General features: G+C 47.8%; 1 protein-coding gene across 1 annotated transcript in view; it reads left to right on the top strand.

Moving 5' to 3' along the window:
• rap1gapb (RAP1 GTPase activating protein b) overlaps positions 1-14856 on the top strand; it is a 29505-nt gene extending 14649 nt beyond the window's left edge. Inside the window, exons 12-22 of the mRNA XM_056605661.1 lie at positions 2929-3084; positions 3664-3735; positions 4619-4705; positions 5562-5708; positions 8118-8249; positions 10772-10881; positions 11412-11525; positions 12008-12149; positions 12570-12675; positions 13400-13500; positions 14278-14856. Coding sequence (XP_056461636.1) covers positions 2929-3084; positions 3664-3735; positions 4619-4705; positions 5562-5708; positions 8118-8249; positions 10772-10881; positions 11412-11525; positions 12008-12149; positions 12570-12675; positions 13400-13500; positions 14278-14352 — 1242 coding nt within the window. The 3' untranslated portion in view covers positions 14353-14856. The remainder of the gene's footprint in view (positions 1-2928; positions 3085-3663; positions 3736-4618; positions 4706-5561; positions 5709-8117; positions 8250-10771; positions 10882-11411; positions 11526-12007; positions 12150-12569; positions 12676-13399; positions 13501-14277) is intronic.
• Positions 14857-15174: the final 318 nt, after the last annotated feature.

Raw genomic sequence — 15174 nt, 5'->3', positions numbered from 1 at the left:
CATACGGTTGACCATCATGGAAAATAACTGCAATGGGTGACATCTCATGTAGGTTCCCCCTGTCCTTGACGATTAACCCTTATATTACTTCTTAACTGTAGATATTTATAAAGTTGTTGTCACGTAGTTGATATTTCTGCTTTAATTGCTTGACGGACATAAAAATTCCCATCCATAAAACAATGTGCGATGCAAGTGATACCCTTTTGAGGCCAATAGACACTCAAAGTGTCTATTCTAGAACAAGATAGGGACACAAATTTTCCCAGAGGGGAGTTTTGGGTGTCAATATCGCCTAAACAAGTGACAAATGAAAGGGTTATGCATAATAGTTCTGATTCACTTTCCATCCACTATCCATCCACTGCAACAGACTTTAGGTTAAGCCTTCATAAGTTATTCAGCTCATTATGCACCAAGACACCCAGGTACTTAAGCCCGTTGACCATTTTACAGGGAAAATTGTTTTGAGTGGGGTCAAAGATAAATACAAGCAGAGGTAGTAATTCACTCTTGTCATGGTTAATCTTATGACCAGAAATTGAGCTGTAAAAGTTAAAAACGTAAAAGACGTGAGAGCATTTAACATTGGTTGAAAAAAGAAGAATGACGTCTGCAAAAAGTGATATTTTGTGTATGAGAAGTTTGGTTTCACAGCGGCATATATTAAGGTCTATTTGATGGCCTCAGCCAGAGGTTCGAGGGCGAGTGTAAAGAGCGCTGGAGTTAGTGGGCATACCTGTCTGTGGCCTTTAAAGATGGGGAAATAGTTTGAAGTAATCCTATTAACCAGGATCCTAGCCTTGGGGGATACATACAAATATTTTATTTTTCTACAAATTGACTATCAAAACCCCATTTTTGGAGAACCCTAAAGAGATAAGTATATTCTGGTCGGTCTAAAGGCTTTGGAGGGAACTGAGGCAGAGCGCAATGCTGGGTAGGTCATTTCTTCGCAAAATGGATAATATAAAAAAATCGACTGAGGTTATTAGCGGAGAGTCTGTTAATTATAAACCCAGTTTGGTTCAGAATTTACAAAACTGGGAAGATATGTCTCCAACATCCTGGAGATCATCTTAGTTGTTAGTTTATAATCTGTATTCACAAGGGAGATTGGCCAATAGGAGGCACCCTTCAGTGGGGCTTTCCCTGGTTGGTGAATAGGCCTGAGAGAATGATCCAGGAAATCGTTTTTCTTCCCTGGCTAATTTGAGGATTTCCATTAAGGGGGGAATTAAAAGATCTTGAAATTCTTTATAAAAGTCAAGAGGGAAACCATCTTCTCCGGGAGATTTATTTGAGGTTAATAATTTAACAGCTTCAGTTAATTCAGATATTGAATAAGGGTGTTTCCGTCCTTGTTAGATAAAAATGGTAGATTAAGTTGGGAAAGGAAATAATCAACTGCTGACCTGTCACCACTTGGCTGAGCAGTATAAACAATAATATGTTTTAAAAGCATAAATCATTACCGTGGGGTTGTTTGAGATTCTGCCGTCGCTGACTTCAATTCTTCAATTCAATTAACTGTCCTCGTGCTTTCTTGTTTTCAACTGCCATGCCAACACTTTACTAGCTGTTTATCCTCGCTCATAGTATCTTCGTTTAGACCTTGTGAATTTCTCTGTTTGGTATTTATCCAAGTTATTATATTCATCTTTTTTGTTTACCAATGTTCTATCATATTTACTTGGTTTCATCTGATATGATTTTATAGCGTTTGAATTTCAGCGCAATATTTATCTCTCAATCCTTTCGTGTAGAAAATGATGGGTCCCCTTGAACAGGCCTTGAGTGAATCCAAGGGAGATTGGCCAATAGGCGGCACCCTTCAGATGGGCTTTCCCTGGTTTGTGAATAGGCCTGAGAGAATGAATCAAAGAAAAATAAGCTATGCAGAGTGTCTTTTTGTTAGTTTAAGAAAACTTTACTAATTAAGGAGAGAAAGTCTGGTTGCTTCAGGAGCAAAGGGTTAAAGCTCTGTCTATTGGATGCTTTTATCTTATTTGGCATGGAAATAGAAAGAACCAAGGGGGAGTGATCGCTCAATAACAGAGAAGGATATCGCAGGTCCAAACCTCTATGACACTGATTGTTGGATAATAATACCATGAGGGTGTGAATGAAAGAGTAGTCCCTGTCTCCTGGCCGTAACCACCATCCAACATCTGTCAAGTTGTAGTCCTTCATGAAATAATTTGTTAACTTTGATCCCTTGGTAAAAGAAAGTGGTTCATCAGAGGATCTATCAAGAAAAAAATGGAAATCTCCTCCATTAGCAGCACACCAGATGCTTGCGCTGTAAAGAGGCATCTATTCTGAATAAGTGCTGGGTCGTTGAATTTAGGAGCATAGATGTTCAATAGTGACCAACATTCAGAGTACATATGCCTCTCCACGAACACAAACCTGCCCATGGGAAGAAGTGTCTTCTTAGTATTGATAACAATTAATGTTCCTATTTATGAGGGTTGCAGTTCCTATGATTAGGTGTTAAAGGAGGAAGAATACTCCCACTCTCTCGAGTTTCTTATGTTCATGGCCACAGAGGTGTAATTGTTAGTAAACAATATCTGCTTGGCTTGATTCAGGTGTGAATAGAACCTTTCCCTTTTCCTTTTTTATTTTTATTCAAGCCCTTAGTGTTCAATGTTATACATTTTCCTTCCTCCTTTATTTTCAAACATGAATGCAAAATTAGAAAAATTGCATACCAAAATAGAAACCAATCATTATTTATGACAATATTTAAGGATAGGGACATTTGAGGAATATCATTATAAATTGTTAGTTGATGATATCGGTCGCTGATGTTGGTCGATGTATTTGGTTGATGATGTCGGCGATGAATTCAGTCGATGAATTCAGTCGATGATGTCGGTCCATGATGTCGGTTGATTCCTAGCCTGTGTTTTTCCGTTCCAGTTGCAGAGGAAGAGGCACATAGGAAATGATATCGTGGCGGTGGTGTTCCAGGAGGAGAACACGCCCTTTGTCCCGGACATGATAGCCTCCAACTTCCTGCACGCCTACGTGGTGGTGCAGGTGGAGAACGCCTGCAGCCAAGATGTCACCTATAAGGTGAGCCCTGGAGGAAATGTGTTTACAACAAAAACAGATCCACCTGCACAGTGTACTGTGGGCGATATAGGAGCAGATGGTAGCCTGGCTGGGGTTTGTCTTTTTTAAAAGGCCAGTTCAAAAGGTATTGGTGAAATCACAAAATGTATCATCCATCTATGTTGGCACTACCAAGGAATGTTCACCTACCTAGAAGGTTGATTTTTTTTTTCTCATGTTTTTCTTTGAAGCCTCCTAATTTTTTATAAAAGAGGTACTGTTACTGAGATACCTAAAGAAAAGCGGTGTACAAGTCCAATTTATTATTATATTTACTCAAAATTATTAATTTGATTAGGATTGATAGATCAGCCTACCAATTGGTTCAGTCCACTGGGTAGGCTGGTATCTGTATCTATCGTGCATCTGGGTGGACACTCTCAGTTTAAACTCCTTTTCTTTCATGTTGTGTTGATTGCCTTGTTCGTCACTTCCTTTTGCCGTTTCACACAAAGACACCATATAAATCAAGTTTGATAGCTTGATAGATGGATTGAGTGTGATACCAGAGTGCACTAACCTGTGTGTCTTTACTGCCAGGTGTCGGTGACGGCCCGAGATGACGTACCGTTCTTTGGACCCGCCCTGCCCGACCCGGCCATCTTCAAAAAGGTCAGAGGTCATTCCTCATAGACGAACCAGCTTGACACTAAAACGTTGCCACGGTCTTCCTCTTTCCCCTTGGCTGGAGTCCTCTTTGGTTAAATGGTGGCCCTCTGTACAACAGTGAAGAAGCCTGGTGCAGTCTCAGGATAGTCTGGGCCAGGGTCTTTGACTCCCACACGAAACCCCAATGTCTGCCGTCTACCTGTATGCATCCTTGAGCAAGATTCCCACAAGCCCTACCTTTTGCCATTGACATTCATCCAAAGCACCTTTTTGGTGAATGCTAAATTACTTCTGAGAGATGTATTCGTTTTCCGGGCTTGAACACCTGTCAAAAATAGCATCACAACTAAATGCACTCTTAATCGTGTCTCCCTAATTCTAATGTGTTCCCCTCATGTTAGAGGCCTCATTACCTAACAAGGGGTTTGGGTGATGCACTAGACTGGGGAGTGTGCTTTAACTAGGGTTTATTCTTAGAAACCAACACACCATAATGAGGGCACGGCCTGAGTAATGATGTGAAACCAGTGTAACCAGCGCACTGAATATTCTTTTGCAGATGAATCTCATTAAAACACTTGCTATTAAACACGGAACACAATTTGGAAAATACGCAAAGATTGATGTTTAATTAAGCACATTTATAAATGGGTTATTTCCTTTGCTTACAAAACATATATTTCATAACATTATATACATATATATGTCATACAAACATAGGAAATATATCTAAACATATTTAGTGTGTTTCTTTGTGTTTTGCTATGCAAAACTATACTACGGGTATGCGATACTACTATACTACGCTATTCTATACCATACGACACTAGGCTATGCTACGCTACGTTCCACTTAAAAAATGCTCTTATACATGATTGTCTCTCAGGGCCCGGAGTTCCATGAGTTCCTCTTCACCAAGCTCATTAATGCGGAGTATGCGTGCTACAAGGCGGAGAAGTTTGCCAAGCTCGAGGTGAGAGGCTGTGGCAGCCTGCGGCACCTTAAGCGACAAACATTTAGCACCCTCTGCAGCACACTGTGGGAGGAGTGGTGATGGTAGCTTGTTTATGTGTGTTAGCTCATATGCAGTTTTGGATACGCGGTTGTGTGTGTGTGTGTGTGTGTGTGTGTGTGTGTGTGTGTGTGTGTGTGTGTGTGGATGTGGGTGTTGGTGTGTGTGGATGTGGGTGTGGGGTTTTTATGTTACGACATAACTGCCACTGTTGGCATTTATTCATTGTTCCTTAAAAGAAAAGGAAACCCTTGCAAAACGCATCGCGTTAATGTTGAAATGTCCCTTTATAGATTTTTTTTTATTAATCAGTCTAGTGACCTAATGCCGTGTGTGTGTGTGTGTGTGTGTGTGTGTGTGTGTGTGTGTGTGTGTGTGTGTGTGTGTGTGTGTGTGTGTGTGTGTGTGTGTGTGTGTGTGTGTGTGTGTGTGTGTGTGTGTGTGTGTGCGCGTGCATGTCTACGTGTGTGTGTGTGTGCGTGTGTGTGTGTGCGTGTGTGTGTGTGTGCGTGTCTACATGTGTGTGTGTGTGTGTGTGCGTGTCTACGTGTGTGTGTGTGTGTGTGCGTGTCTACGTGTGTGTGTGTGTGTGTGCGTGTCTACGTGTGTGCGCGTGGGTCCCTACGTGTGTCTGTGTGTGTGTCTACGTGTGTGGGTGTGTGTGTGTATGTCTACATATGCGTGTCTTCGTGTGTGTGTGTGTGTGTGTGCATGCGTGTGTGTGTGTGTGTGTGTGTGTGTGTGTGTGTGTGTGTGTGTGTGTGTGTGTGTGTGTGTGTGTGTGTGTGTGTGTGTGTGTGTGTGTGTGTGTGTGAAGGAGCGGACACGCTGGGCCCTGCTGGAGACCCTGTACGAGGAGCTGCACCTGAACACCCAGGCCATGATGGGACTGGGGGGCGACGACGAGAAGCTGGAGAACGGGGCCGCAGCGGGGGGAGGGGGGGGCTTCTTCGAGTCCTTTAAGGTAAACACACCGCTGACGTAACCCCCCCCGCCAAGACACCCGCATGCTCACTGCTGCTCACAACGTAAGAGAGAGAGAGAGAGAGAGAGAGAGAGAGAGAGAGAGAGAGAGAGAGAGAGAGAGAGAGAGAGAGAGAGAGAGAGAGAGAGAGAGAGAGAGAGAGAGAGAGAGAGAGCTATGAAAACATTATTTTGGTATATTATGTTGTTATGCACTGCAGTGTGAAAATACTTTCTCTCTCTCCCGTACTCTATCTCACCCTCTCTCTCCCCCCACCCGCCCATGAGATTCGCCGTTTTCACACACATGGCAAACTGTGAAAAGTGTAGCAAACCTACTGAATCTCAGAGGGAGCCAGGCCTGCTGTGCCATATTTCACAGGCCTCCTCCGTCTCTCTCCCCGTGGAGTGTGTGTGTGTGTGTGTGTGGCATCATAGCGGGGGGTGCGGTCCATGACGTGCACGTGGGCGGCGTGGTGCACGTGGGTTGCCTGTCTCCGTTGGTGGTGGTGTGGGGATGGTGGTGGTGATGGTGCTGGTGGTGGTCTCATCATCAGGGGCTATTAGCTTGTTGGAGCGCAGCCTGGACCGGAGAGGTGGTGGTTGTGGCGGTTGTGGCGGTGGTGGCGGGGGTGGTGGTGGTGGTGGTGGTGTGTGTGTATCTGATGGACGGCTTAATGACCCCTCATTAAGGCCTGATGATGCTGCTGGCGGACGCCTCACCCCCCCCCCTGCGTGTCTCCTTGTCTCCTCCTCTCCTCGTCTTCCCCTTTCCTCGTCTCCTCATCTCAACTCTGTCAGTTCCACATTGTGCTGTTTCCTTATTCATGGTCCATCTTTGGGTGTTGCTTCTCTCCGCGCCTCTCCTCTCTCTCTCTCTCTCTCTCTCTTTCTCTCGTTATACATTCATCTCATTCTGGCTGTACCTCTCTCGCTCTTTCGCCACTTTCTCACTGTTCTCAGATTCAGTTCTCTCTCTTTCTCGCTCTCGCTCCTGCTCTCGCTCCTGCTCTCGCTCCTGCTCTCGCTTTTTCTCTTGCTCTCACTCTCTCTCTCTCTCTCTCTCATTGTAAATCTCTCTTGCCAAGTATTACAGGGATCACTACTCATCCTTTCTAGCTCTATCCCTGGGCTAATACTTCTAGAAACTCGTCATGGCTTCATGTTGAAAAACATCATTTTTTTACACTGCCTTTTGTCCAAACACTCTTTCTCTGCCTGCGTCTCTGACCCCGACTCAGAGTTTCGAATAGTTTTTCTTTGATCTATTTTCCCAATCTCTGTCTCTCTTGTGCTCTCTCTGTACCTTGCTTGCACACTAAGTTCCTCATCTCGCTGTATGCTTTCTACATTCTCTCTCAATCCCCCACCTCTCACGCTCTCTCCCTCTCTCTCTTGCTCTCTCTCTGCCCTCCCTTCCCCCTCTCTTGACTGCTACTGCCCCCATGTGTTCAAAGTTGGTATATCAGACACATACTCAAACAACTAATTCACACACTTACCATAACAGAGATAGCATGTAGGTACAAGAAACAGAAAGCTTAGTGTCTGACATGAACAACCTTAACCAGACAAACTCGGTTCTGTCTTTTAATTACAGTGTTTGTTCAGTCTGAATGGAGGACTCCATAGTTATTTAAGCCTCATTTTTTTTTGTCTGGTTCACTTCCTCGAGAAATAGGATACATCTTATTATCATCCAAGACACACACTGTTTACTGTTAACGTAGACAGCCGGCTGTCAGGGTAGCATGTGATAGCCTACTGACACTGAATGTTTTAATGTGTGAAAGCCTACTGACAGTGTAACATTTGAAAGGCTACCGACTGTGGTGTGTTGAAAGCCTACGGAATGTGTATATTCTGTTATCCTACTGGCGGTGTAGTGTGTTGACCCTGCTGACGGTGTAGTGTTAAATGTCTAAAAGCCTACTGACGGAGTAGGATGAGGCCTCCTACTGACAGTGTAGCGTGTCGACCCTGCTGATGTTGGAGCGTTTGAAAGCATACCGACTCTAGCTTCTGAAAGCCTACTGACGGGGTAGCTTGTGAAAGCCTACTGACGGGGTAACGTGTTGACCCTACTGACACTGCAGCATGTGAAAGCCTACTGACGATGTAGCATGTGAAAGCCTACCGACGGCAGTGTCTAAAAGACTACCGACGGAGTAGCTTTTGAAAGCCTACTGATGGTGTAGCGTGTGAAAGCCTACCGACTGCGTGGCTTCTGAAAGCCTACTGACGGTGTAGTGACGAAGCGCGTGGAAGCCTACAGACGGTGTTAGTGTGTTGACCCCGCTGACGTTGTCGAGTTTGAAAGCCTACCGACTGTGTGGCCTGTGAAAGCCTACTGACGGTGTAGCGACGTAGCGTGTGGAAGCCTACTGACGTGTGTCCTGGTCTCTCCTAGCGGGTGATTCGCAGCAGGAGCCAGTCTATGGACGCCGTGGGGCTCACTAGCAAGCGGTCACACACTGTCTCCACTAGTCACAGCGGCAGCTTTACCCACAATCCCGCTGAGAGCCCCAAAGCCCCAGGGATAGTAAGTAGAAGCCCTTTGGTTCGCCAGAGGCCCACCCAACACACACACACACACACACACACACATATATACACATATAATATCGACACAAAAGAACACATGTAACCCTTAATGTTAACATAGTAGTGTATAAGGGATGCTAAAGTTGTCCCGTACTTTCCCAAAGGCAGACTTTTATTCATACCATTTTCAACTTCAACCTTCTACCGACATTAACACTTTTTTCATCCAGCCACTGTGCACACTTTCATGTCATCTTAACTTTTTCCACCGGCTTCACATTCAAGAGGCCTGTCTAACACACTCTGTTATTTGTGCTATTTCTGTTTCGCCCGAGCGCATCAGCCTCACTCACTCAATCCACTCGTTTGTTGTTTTGTCTTTCATCGGTTGGGAGAGCCGCCCTGTTGCAAACCGAGGTTTAGAGCAACAGGATGTGTGTGTGTTTGAATTCACAAGCTGTGTCTCCTTTGTGGGGTGAGTCCTAAGTGGCCGTCCTGTGACTCCCCCGGCCCCGTCTCGCTGGTTAGTGCCTCTATCCTCCTGAGGTTAGCTGATGGATGGAGCTGACCCTCCCCCCCCACCCCCTCACCGCCCACCTCCCTACGCCCCACCTCCACTACCTGCTTATTCACAGCGGTTCCTTTGTTGTTGTTGTTGTTGTTGTTGTTGTTGTTGTTGATGTAGCACTGACATCCCTGCTCAGGGCACCCTTGAATCTGTGCATGTCCCGGCTGTTTTAACTAAACCTTCTCTGGGTTCCTTTTAGAGATGGGGTCAAACAGGATCCATCGAGAGGTCTTTTTTCTTCTGTTGGCATTTTCATTGCCAATACCAGTTATGTCTCTGAGGAATAATGAAGGGTATTATGCTATCATTTATTCACCTCCAGGTCTCTCAGGCTTTTCACTTCAGATGGATCTAGTTTAACCCAAATCGATATTGTGCAACTAAGGGCGAAATTGGGCTTGACTTGTGTATGCTACTCCCTCCCCTCTCTCCCTCCCATCCTCCCCCCCCACTCCCTCACTCCCTATGTCTTTCTCTCTCGCGCACGCTCGCTCTCTCGCTCTCTCTCTCGCTCTCGCTCTCGCTCTCGCTCTCTCTCTCGCTCTCTCTCTCGCTCACCCTCTCGCTCTCCCTCTCGCTCTCGCTCTCGCTCTCTCCCTCTCTCTCTCCCTCTCTCCCTTTCCCTCTCTCCCTATGTCTTTCTCTCCCTATGTCTTTCTCTCTCTCGTGCGCTCACTCTCCCTCTCCCTCTTGCTCTATCTCTCTCTCTCTCTCTCTTGCTCTCTCTCTCTCCTGTGTGTGTTTCTCTTCTCAGCATTTTCCACTCGCTATGTCGAGGACCCGAGACCAGCCGACATGCCCCCTGCCTTTCTTTATGTCCTTCCTTCCCTCCCCTGCTGGACCTTGAACTGCTCCGTCTCCTCCTTTCTCCTCTTGACTCCTTTGTTCTGTGTTCTTCAGTGTTCTCTCCTCTGTCTGGAGCCGCGCAGCCAGACCCCTTCTTCTAAGCCGCTCTCATCTGTCCTCGCTGGGCTGCAGACAACCCTGCCTCGGCTGCTCCTGACCTACTGCTGTTTGCATGAGATGCTCTTGATTCTTTGTGCCTCTTTTTCTGGTTTTGGTGGACGCTGCTCTTTCAACCTTAATTCCTCTTTCTCTCTCTCTCTCTCTCTCTCTCTCTCTCTCTCTATCTCCCTCTCTTCCTCTCTTCTTCCCCCTCTCTCTCTCTCTCTCTCTGTTTCTGCCTCCTCTATCGTCTGTGGCTCAGTCATTGCTTGTCCCCGGCAAAAGCCCCGGTAGATACGGACGTCGCGGCAGTGCCATAGGGATAGGCACCATAGAAGAGGTTCCCGTATAACTCTTACTTTACGTTTGCCCTACGCCGTCGACCCCTCGTTGGTCTGTCCCCACCCCTGTCGTTCACACATCACCCACGTCATGTTGTTCCACGCTCCAGCAGGCCCTGTGTGTTCCCCCCTGGTGTTTGTCCTTCTCCGATTTGTCCGTGCCGTGTTACGATGCCAAAAGATGGGCAGAATACCTTTAGACTTAACGGGGGGAAAAGCCATCGATTGTGTTGTTTTGTTACCATTAAAATCTGGGATGTACCCATTCACTCACACAAAAATAACAAGGCATACTCATGTATTCATGACTACATTCCACGGCATGGGGACTCACTGTCTGCATCACGATTCCCAGTATGTGTCAGAGTTCGTCAGAGTTTAATGTACCGTATGTGGCAGAAACCTGTCCGGATGTAGATTGCAGCCCTGCCAAGCCTAGTGTTGCTCCAGGACGTTATAAGAGGAGCAGGAATACATTTCATTTCGTTTTCCCATGATTCATAATGTCAAGACTTGGCGACACATGAATTATTCATTTCGTTGCACACCACCGGTCACCCGCCATTCACTCCTGGTCACGCTGTGCTTGTCGGGGAAGGAGGGGGCCGTGGCTACTCCCAGGGACTGACTGTGTGTCTGTGTGTCTGCCTGACCCCGCACCTCTAGTCCCTGATCATTCCAGGGAAGAGCCCCACCAGGAAGAAGTCGGGACCCTTCAGCTCGCGCCGCAGCAGTGCCATCGGCATCGAGAACATCCAGGAGGTGCAGGAGAGGAGGTGGGTGTGGGTCAGGAGCAGGCCCAGCTCCACAGCCGGTTGCATCTGGGTTCTGCCGGAAATGAAAAGGACCATACTGGCGGTCTGGGGAATCAAATTGTAGCAGTCTCTATGACTTCTTTAAGACATCCATTACCAACATTTTTTTTCAAGAAGCACGCCTGCCACACATGTAAACAACACTAGCAACACAGCACTTTGCTCATTGCGATGGATGAGAGAAATGTAAAGCATGTGTATGGCCGAATAGGTGGCTGTTCAAAAACCTAACTCCATTTGAGCTTGATTTTGGTAAAATATTAATATCTACACATTTACCATAACAGAGATACGCATGTAGGCGAACGCAAGTGCACAACGTGGGAGCCTAGTGTCGTGACATGAACAACCTCAAACAGGCAAACTCGGTTGAAACTCTGATTAGTAGTAAGGACACACAGTTTGCGCCTGACATTGACGATATGTACTACTAATGTTGGACATATGAACTGAACCATTTCATCAATCCATCCTTCCCTCTGCTCCTCCAGTCGGGACGTTTCCCCCAACACACAGAGGACTCCAGATGGTAGCCATATGTTCCAGGATGCCAAAGAGTTCTCCTCCAATCACAGCTCTCCAGAGACAACCACAGCCAGGAACAGGTGGCTAGTGCAGGCATTTAATGACCTTTGCAGCGAATAGTGTAATAGATAGTAGTCAATGACTGGGTAGAAAAACAGTTAGCTCTAATGAATCCATCGTGCCCTGTGACTTGGTGACGTCACAAGAGGGCGTATCCATACAGATGTATACTGGATGGATCAGTCTACCAGCCTACCCATTGGACTGTAGCAACTGGTAGGCTTATCTATCAATACATATAGGTGGACACTCTCACTTGTGATGTCACTAAGGCACTGGAAAAGGCAGAATTTGAAATACCTTGCGATGGCTGAAACCTACAAAACTTGGTGGTAAAATAGGAGCCCTTTATTTAGAGCTTTACGGTACTTAAAAAATTGGGGGGAAAAAAGTAAATGCATATTTTTACATGCATGATTGTCTGCTCTTTAGCCTAAGTACTGACTGACTGACTGACTGACCCCGGACGGTTCCTCTGTGAGCAGGCTAACCTAGGGTGCAGCTCTGCTCTGTGCTGCAGGGCTCCTTCCATCCCGGAGGCCCAGGACATGTCCCGCTCCTCCTCCAACGCCAGCAGCTTCGCCAGCGTGGTGGAGGAACACGACGGAGAACCAGAGGTCGGGGACGACTACGACACGGGACTGGTGAGAACGGACGGAGAGACAGAGAGAGAGAGAGAGTTGCCTGGGTTTAGTGCGAACCGCAGAGGAATAGATCCATATCTGGCACGACGATTTGGGAATTGAATGGCTGCCTGGCAGAAGTCCAAAACTCATGAACATACTAAACTGAATAAATCTTAAATTAAATAAACGTCAACAAGTGGTCAACAAGCAGTTGCTTACATCCTAACCAAGTGAAAACAATTATCTGCTATTTATTTCCAGGATTAAATCGTATTGTTCCCATTAACTCACAATGGCAGCGGGCCTTTTGGCATCAGACCAGAGGGCACCCCCTACAGGCCGTCAGAGGAGCTACACGCTAGTCCCTTCAGCCGGGGCTTTACAAACAGGCTCAGGTCAACATGAGAACCCATCGTGGCTGTTGTCTGTCCCCCACAGGAGAGCCTGTCCTCGGCTGGGACGCCCCACAAGAGGGACTCCTTCATGTACAGCTCCTGGACCGAGGACGGCTTCTGCAGCCCCGGCCCGGGGGGAGGGTCACCAGGTGAGCCCAGGACCTGAGCCCCACCGGCTCCCGTTCACCCGGACCCCCGACAGGACTGCCTGCCTCATGTAACATGCAACAGAACTGCGATGAATGGAGACCTGGAGGGAGAGGGTCGTGTTTCATGTCACATGATATGGGCCTCCTTGTTCATCCTTACGTTTACCCTCTTTTGTTTTTGTTACAACCCAACATTCATGTAGAATCTGTAATGTAATTATTTTGTACACATTGGTTGACGCGTGTAGACATTTATCCAGACGGAAGATAAGACGTACCTTCTTAAGACCTTGCCTATCAGGGTATTTCCCAGATAAGAACAGATCGGGAGACTGCTCTTGCGGAACAGTGCCGGGTTCATTGCTGGCGATTGTCAAGTTATTAATAGCTATTATAACCCTTGCTGGGGGGTTCTGGTTATATAAGGCTCCTAAACAGTGCCAGTACCCACCGTGACCCTGGACGTCCCCGTCCCTCCCACACACACACTAAATGTTTCTAGTCCTCAGTGGGGACATTCCCTCCCCCTAGTGTCAGATCAACAGTTTGGAGGTAACGTCCTCCCGGGACAGTCACGGGACAGTGGCGGGACGCTGTCCTTCAGCAGCCCTCCAGCCCTGAGCCCCTCTGTACCCCCCCCGCTTTGGTGTTCATCCTGGTGTTGACAGCAGCTCCATCTGTCCCCCCCCCACCCCCCCCCCCCCCCTTTTCCCCTCCCTCGTAGGGTCCGTGCGGCCCGATCTCGCCAAGGAGGCGGAGCCAAAAGGGACAGAAGCCCAGGCCAAGACGGAGCACCCCCCCGGCCAGGAACCCAAGACCCCATCGGTGAGACCCCCGCCCCCGGTAGACACTCGCCTTGCTCTGGGTATTGGGCTTTGTTGTGAGCTCCTTCCGTCGTTAAGTATCCTCTGAATGACTTCCTGCTCTGAAGTGTTGTTATTGTTGTTGTTGTTGTTGGGTCTGTTGGTGTTGGCTGGTGTCGCTGTTTCTCCTGTCATCTCGTGTTCCACTTGTTGCTGGTTCTTGCTGTGTTGTTGTTGTTGTTGTTGCCTGTCTTTAACCACCAGCTCCTCTTCTCTGTGTCTGTGTCCAGACCTGTTAGCCCCTCTTCCATTCCTCACCACATGGATGACCATTTCCAGGTCAGCCACGGGGAGCTTGTGTGTGCGTCTGTGTGTGTGTGTGTGTGTGCATGTTGGGAGAATGAGATTGCCTAGGAAGTAATTGGAACGTAGTTTGTGTTTCCCCGCCATTTTAACAGCATATTGAACTGCCATTTTCTCACCACACCTTTCTTAGCCAGATTTAACCCTCCACAAAGTTTGTCTCTCAATATGATTTACCTCCTGGTAAGTTTTAACACTATATAGGTTTGACTTCTCTTTAAGGATTCTATAAGGTATACCCTCCTTAAAGATTTAAGTCTCTATAATGTTGCACTTTCTCCAAGGTCTTAGTCTCCCTTTCAGTTGCAATGTTGATCTTATATCTTTAATGTTTAATCTTCAAAGATTAATTATCTACACGGTTGGAGGCCGACCCCTCTCCCCGGTTGAGCCCTGCGTGGTCTGACTCTGTCCGACTCTCCCCCCCCCCCCCCAGAAGAGGCCCGCCCTGCAGGACACGAGGCGTTGCCACGTCAACTCCACCACCGACCCTGAGGACGACCAGAGTTAGAAGACCGCCCCCCGCTGGATCCAAGAGACCGACAGATATATATTTCTTTCTCTCCCCCTCTCCCTCCCTCCCACCCTCCCTATCTCCCCCTCCTTCCTCAGCCCTGTGGGTATCTGCAGTCTCTCACGACATGCCAGGCAGATCCGTAGACATGTTTGTACCTGCCGGTCCGCGTCGCTGCCCCCTACAGGCCGGACCCAGAAGTGCACCTCCAGGGGAAATACTTTATTAACCACAGACAGGACAATGGGGATAGCACCTATCCGCCATCCAACCTCCTGTTTGATGGCTGTCAGTTGAGACTGGCCGCTATGGCCCCATGGTCCTATGGCCCCATGGTCCTATGGCCCCGTGGTCCTACGGCCCCATGGCCCTGGGGCCTCTTGTTCTTGTTCTGAGAGGAGCGACGTACTACTGTGTCAAACATGGCCCCATCAGGGTGGGACCAGCCGCCATCTCGACCCAGCGCACCTCACCCTGTCTGATGGGGGAGGCGCTCCCTCACATGGGCGCTCCCTCACCCCCCCCGCCCTCCCCCCCCCCACCCCCCCTTCCCCATGCGTTCTCTTTGTTAGACACTTGTCGGGTTCTGTCTTGTCTCCAACAGACAGGGCTCAACAGACAAGAGAGAGATGGTTGAGACGAAAGAGAGGCTGGGGTGTGGGACGGGTTTCAAATGAGAGGTCAGGGGTTGTAGAATAAAAAAGACAGAGAGAAAGAAGTGTTGTTTTATTTTTTTTATTGATCATTTCCTGTCGTGGTCGCGTCCGCTGGTCCGTCTGTGTTGCTGTCGGCACGAGGGCCAGACCGAGGCCGGCCTGA

This window comes from Gadus chalcogrammus, chromosome 13 (assembly GCF_026213295.1).
Source record: "Gadus chalcogrammus isolate NIFS_2021 chromosome 13, NIFS_Gcha_1.0, whole genome shotgun sequence".
NCBI classification, from domain to species: domain Eukaryota; kingdom Metazoa; phylum Chordata; class Actinopteri; order Gadiformes; family Gadidae; genus Gadus; species Gadus chalcogrammus.
The sequence above is the reverse complement of the archived record's forward strand: the minus strand, read 5'-3'. Positions and strand labels throughout refer to the sequence as shown.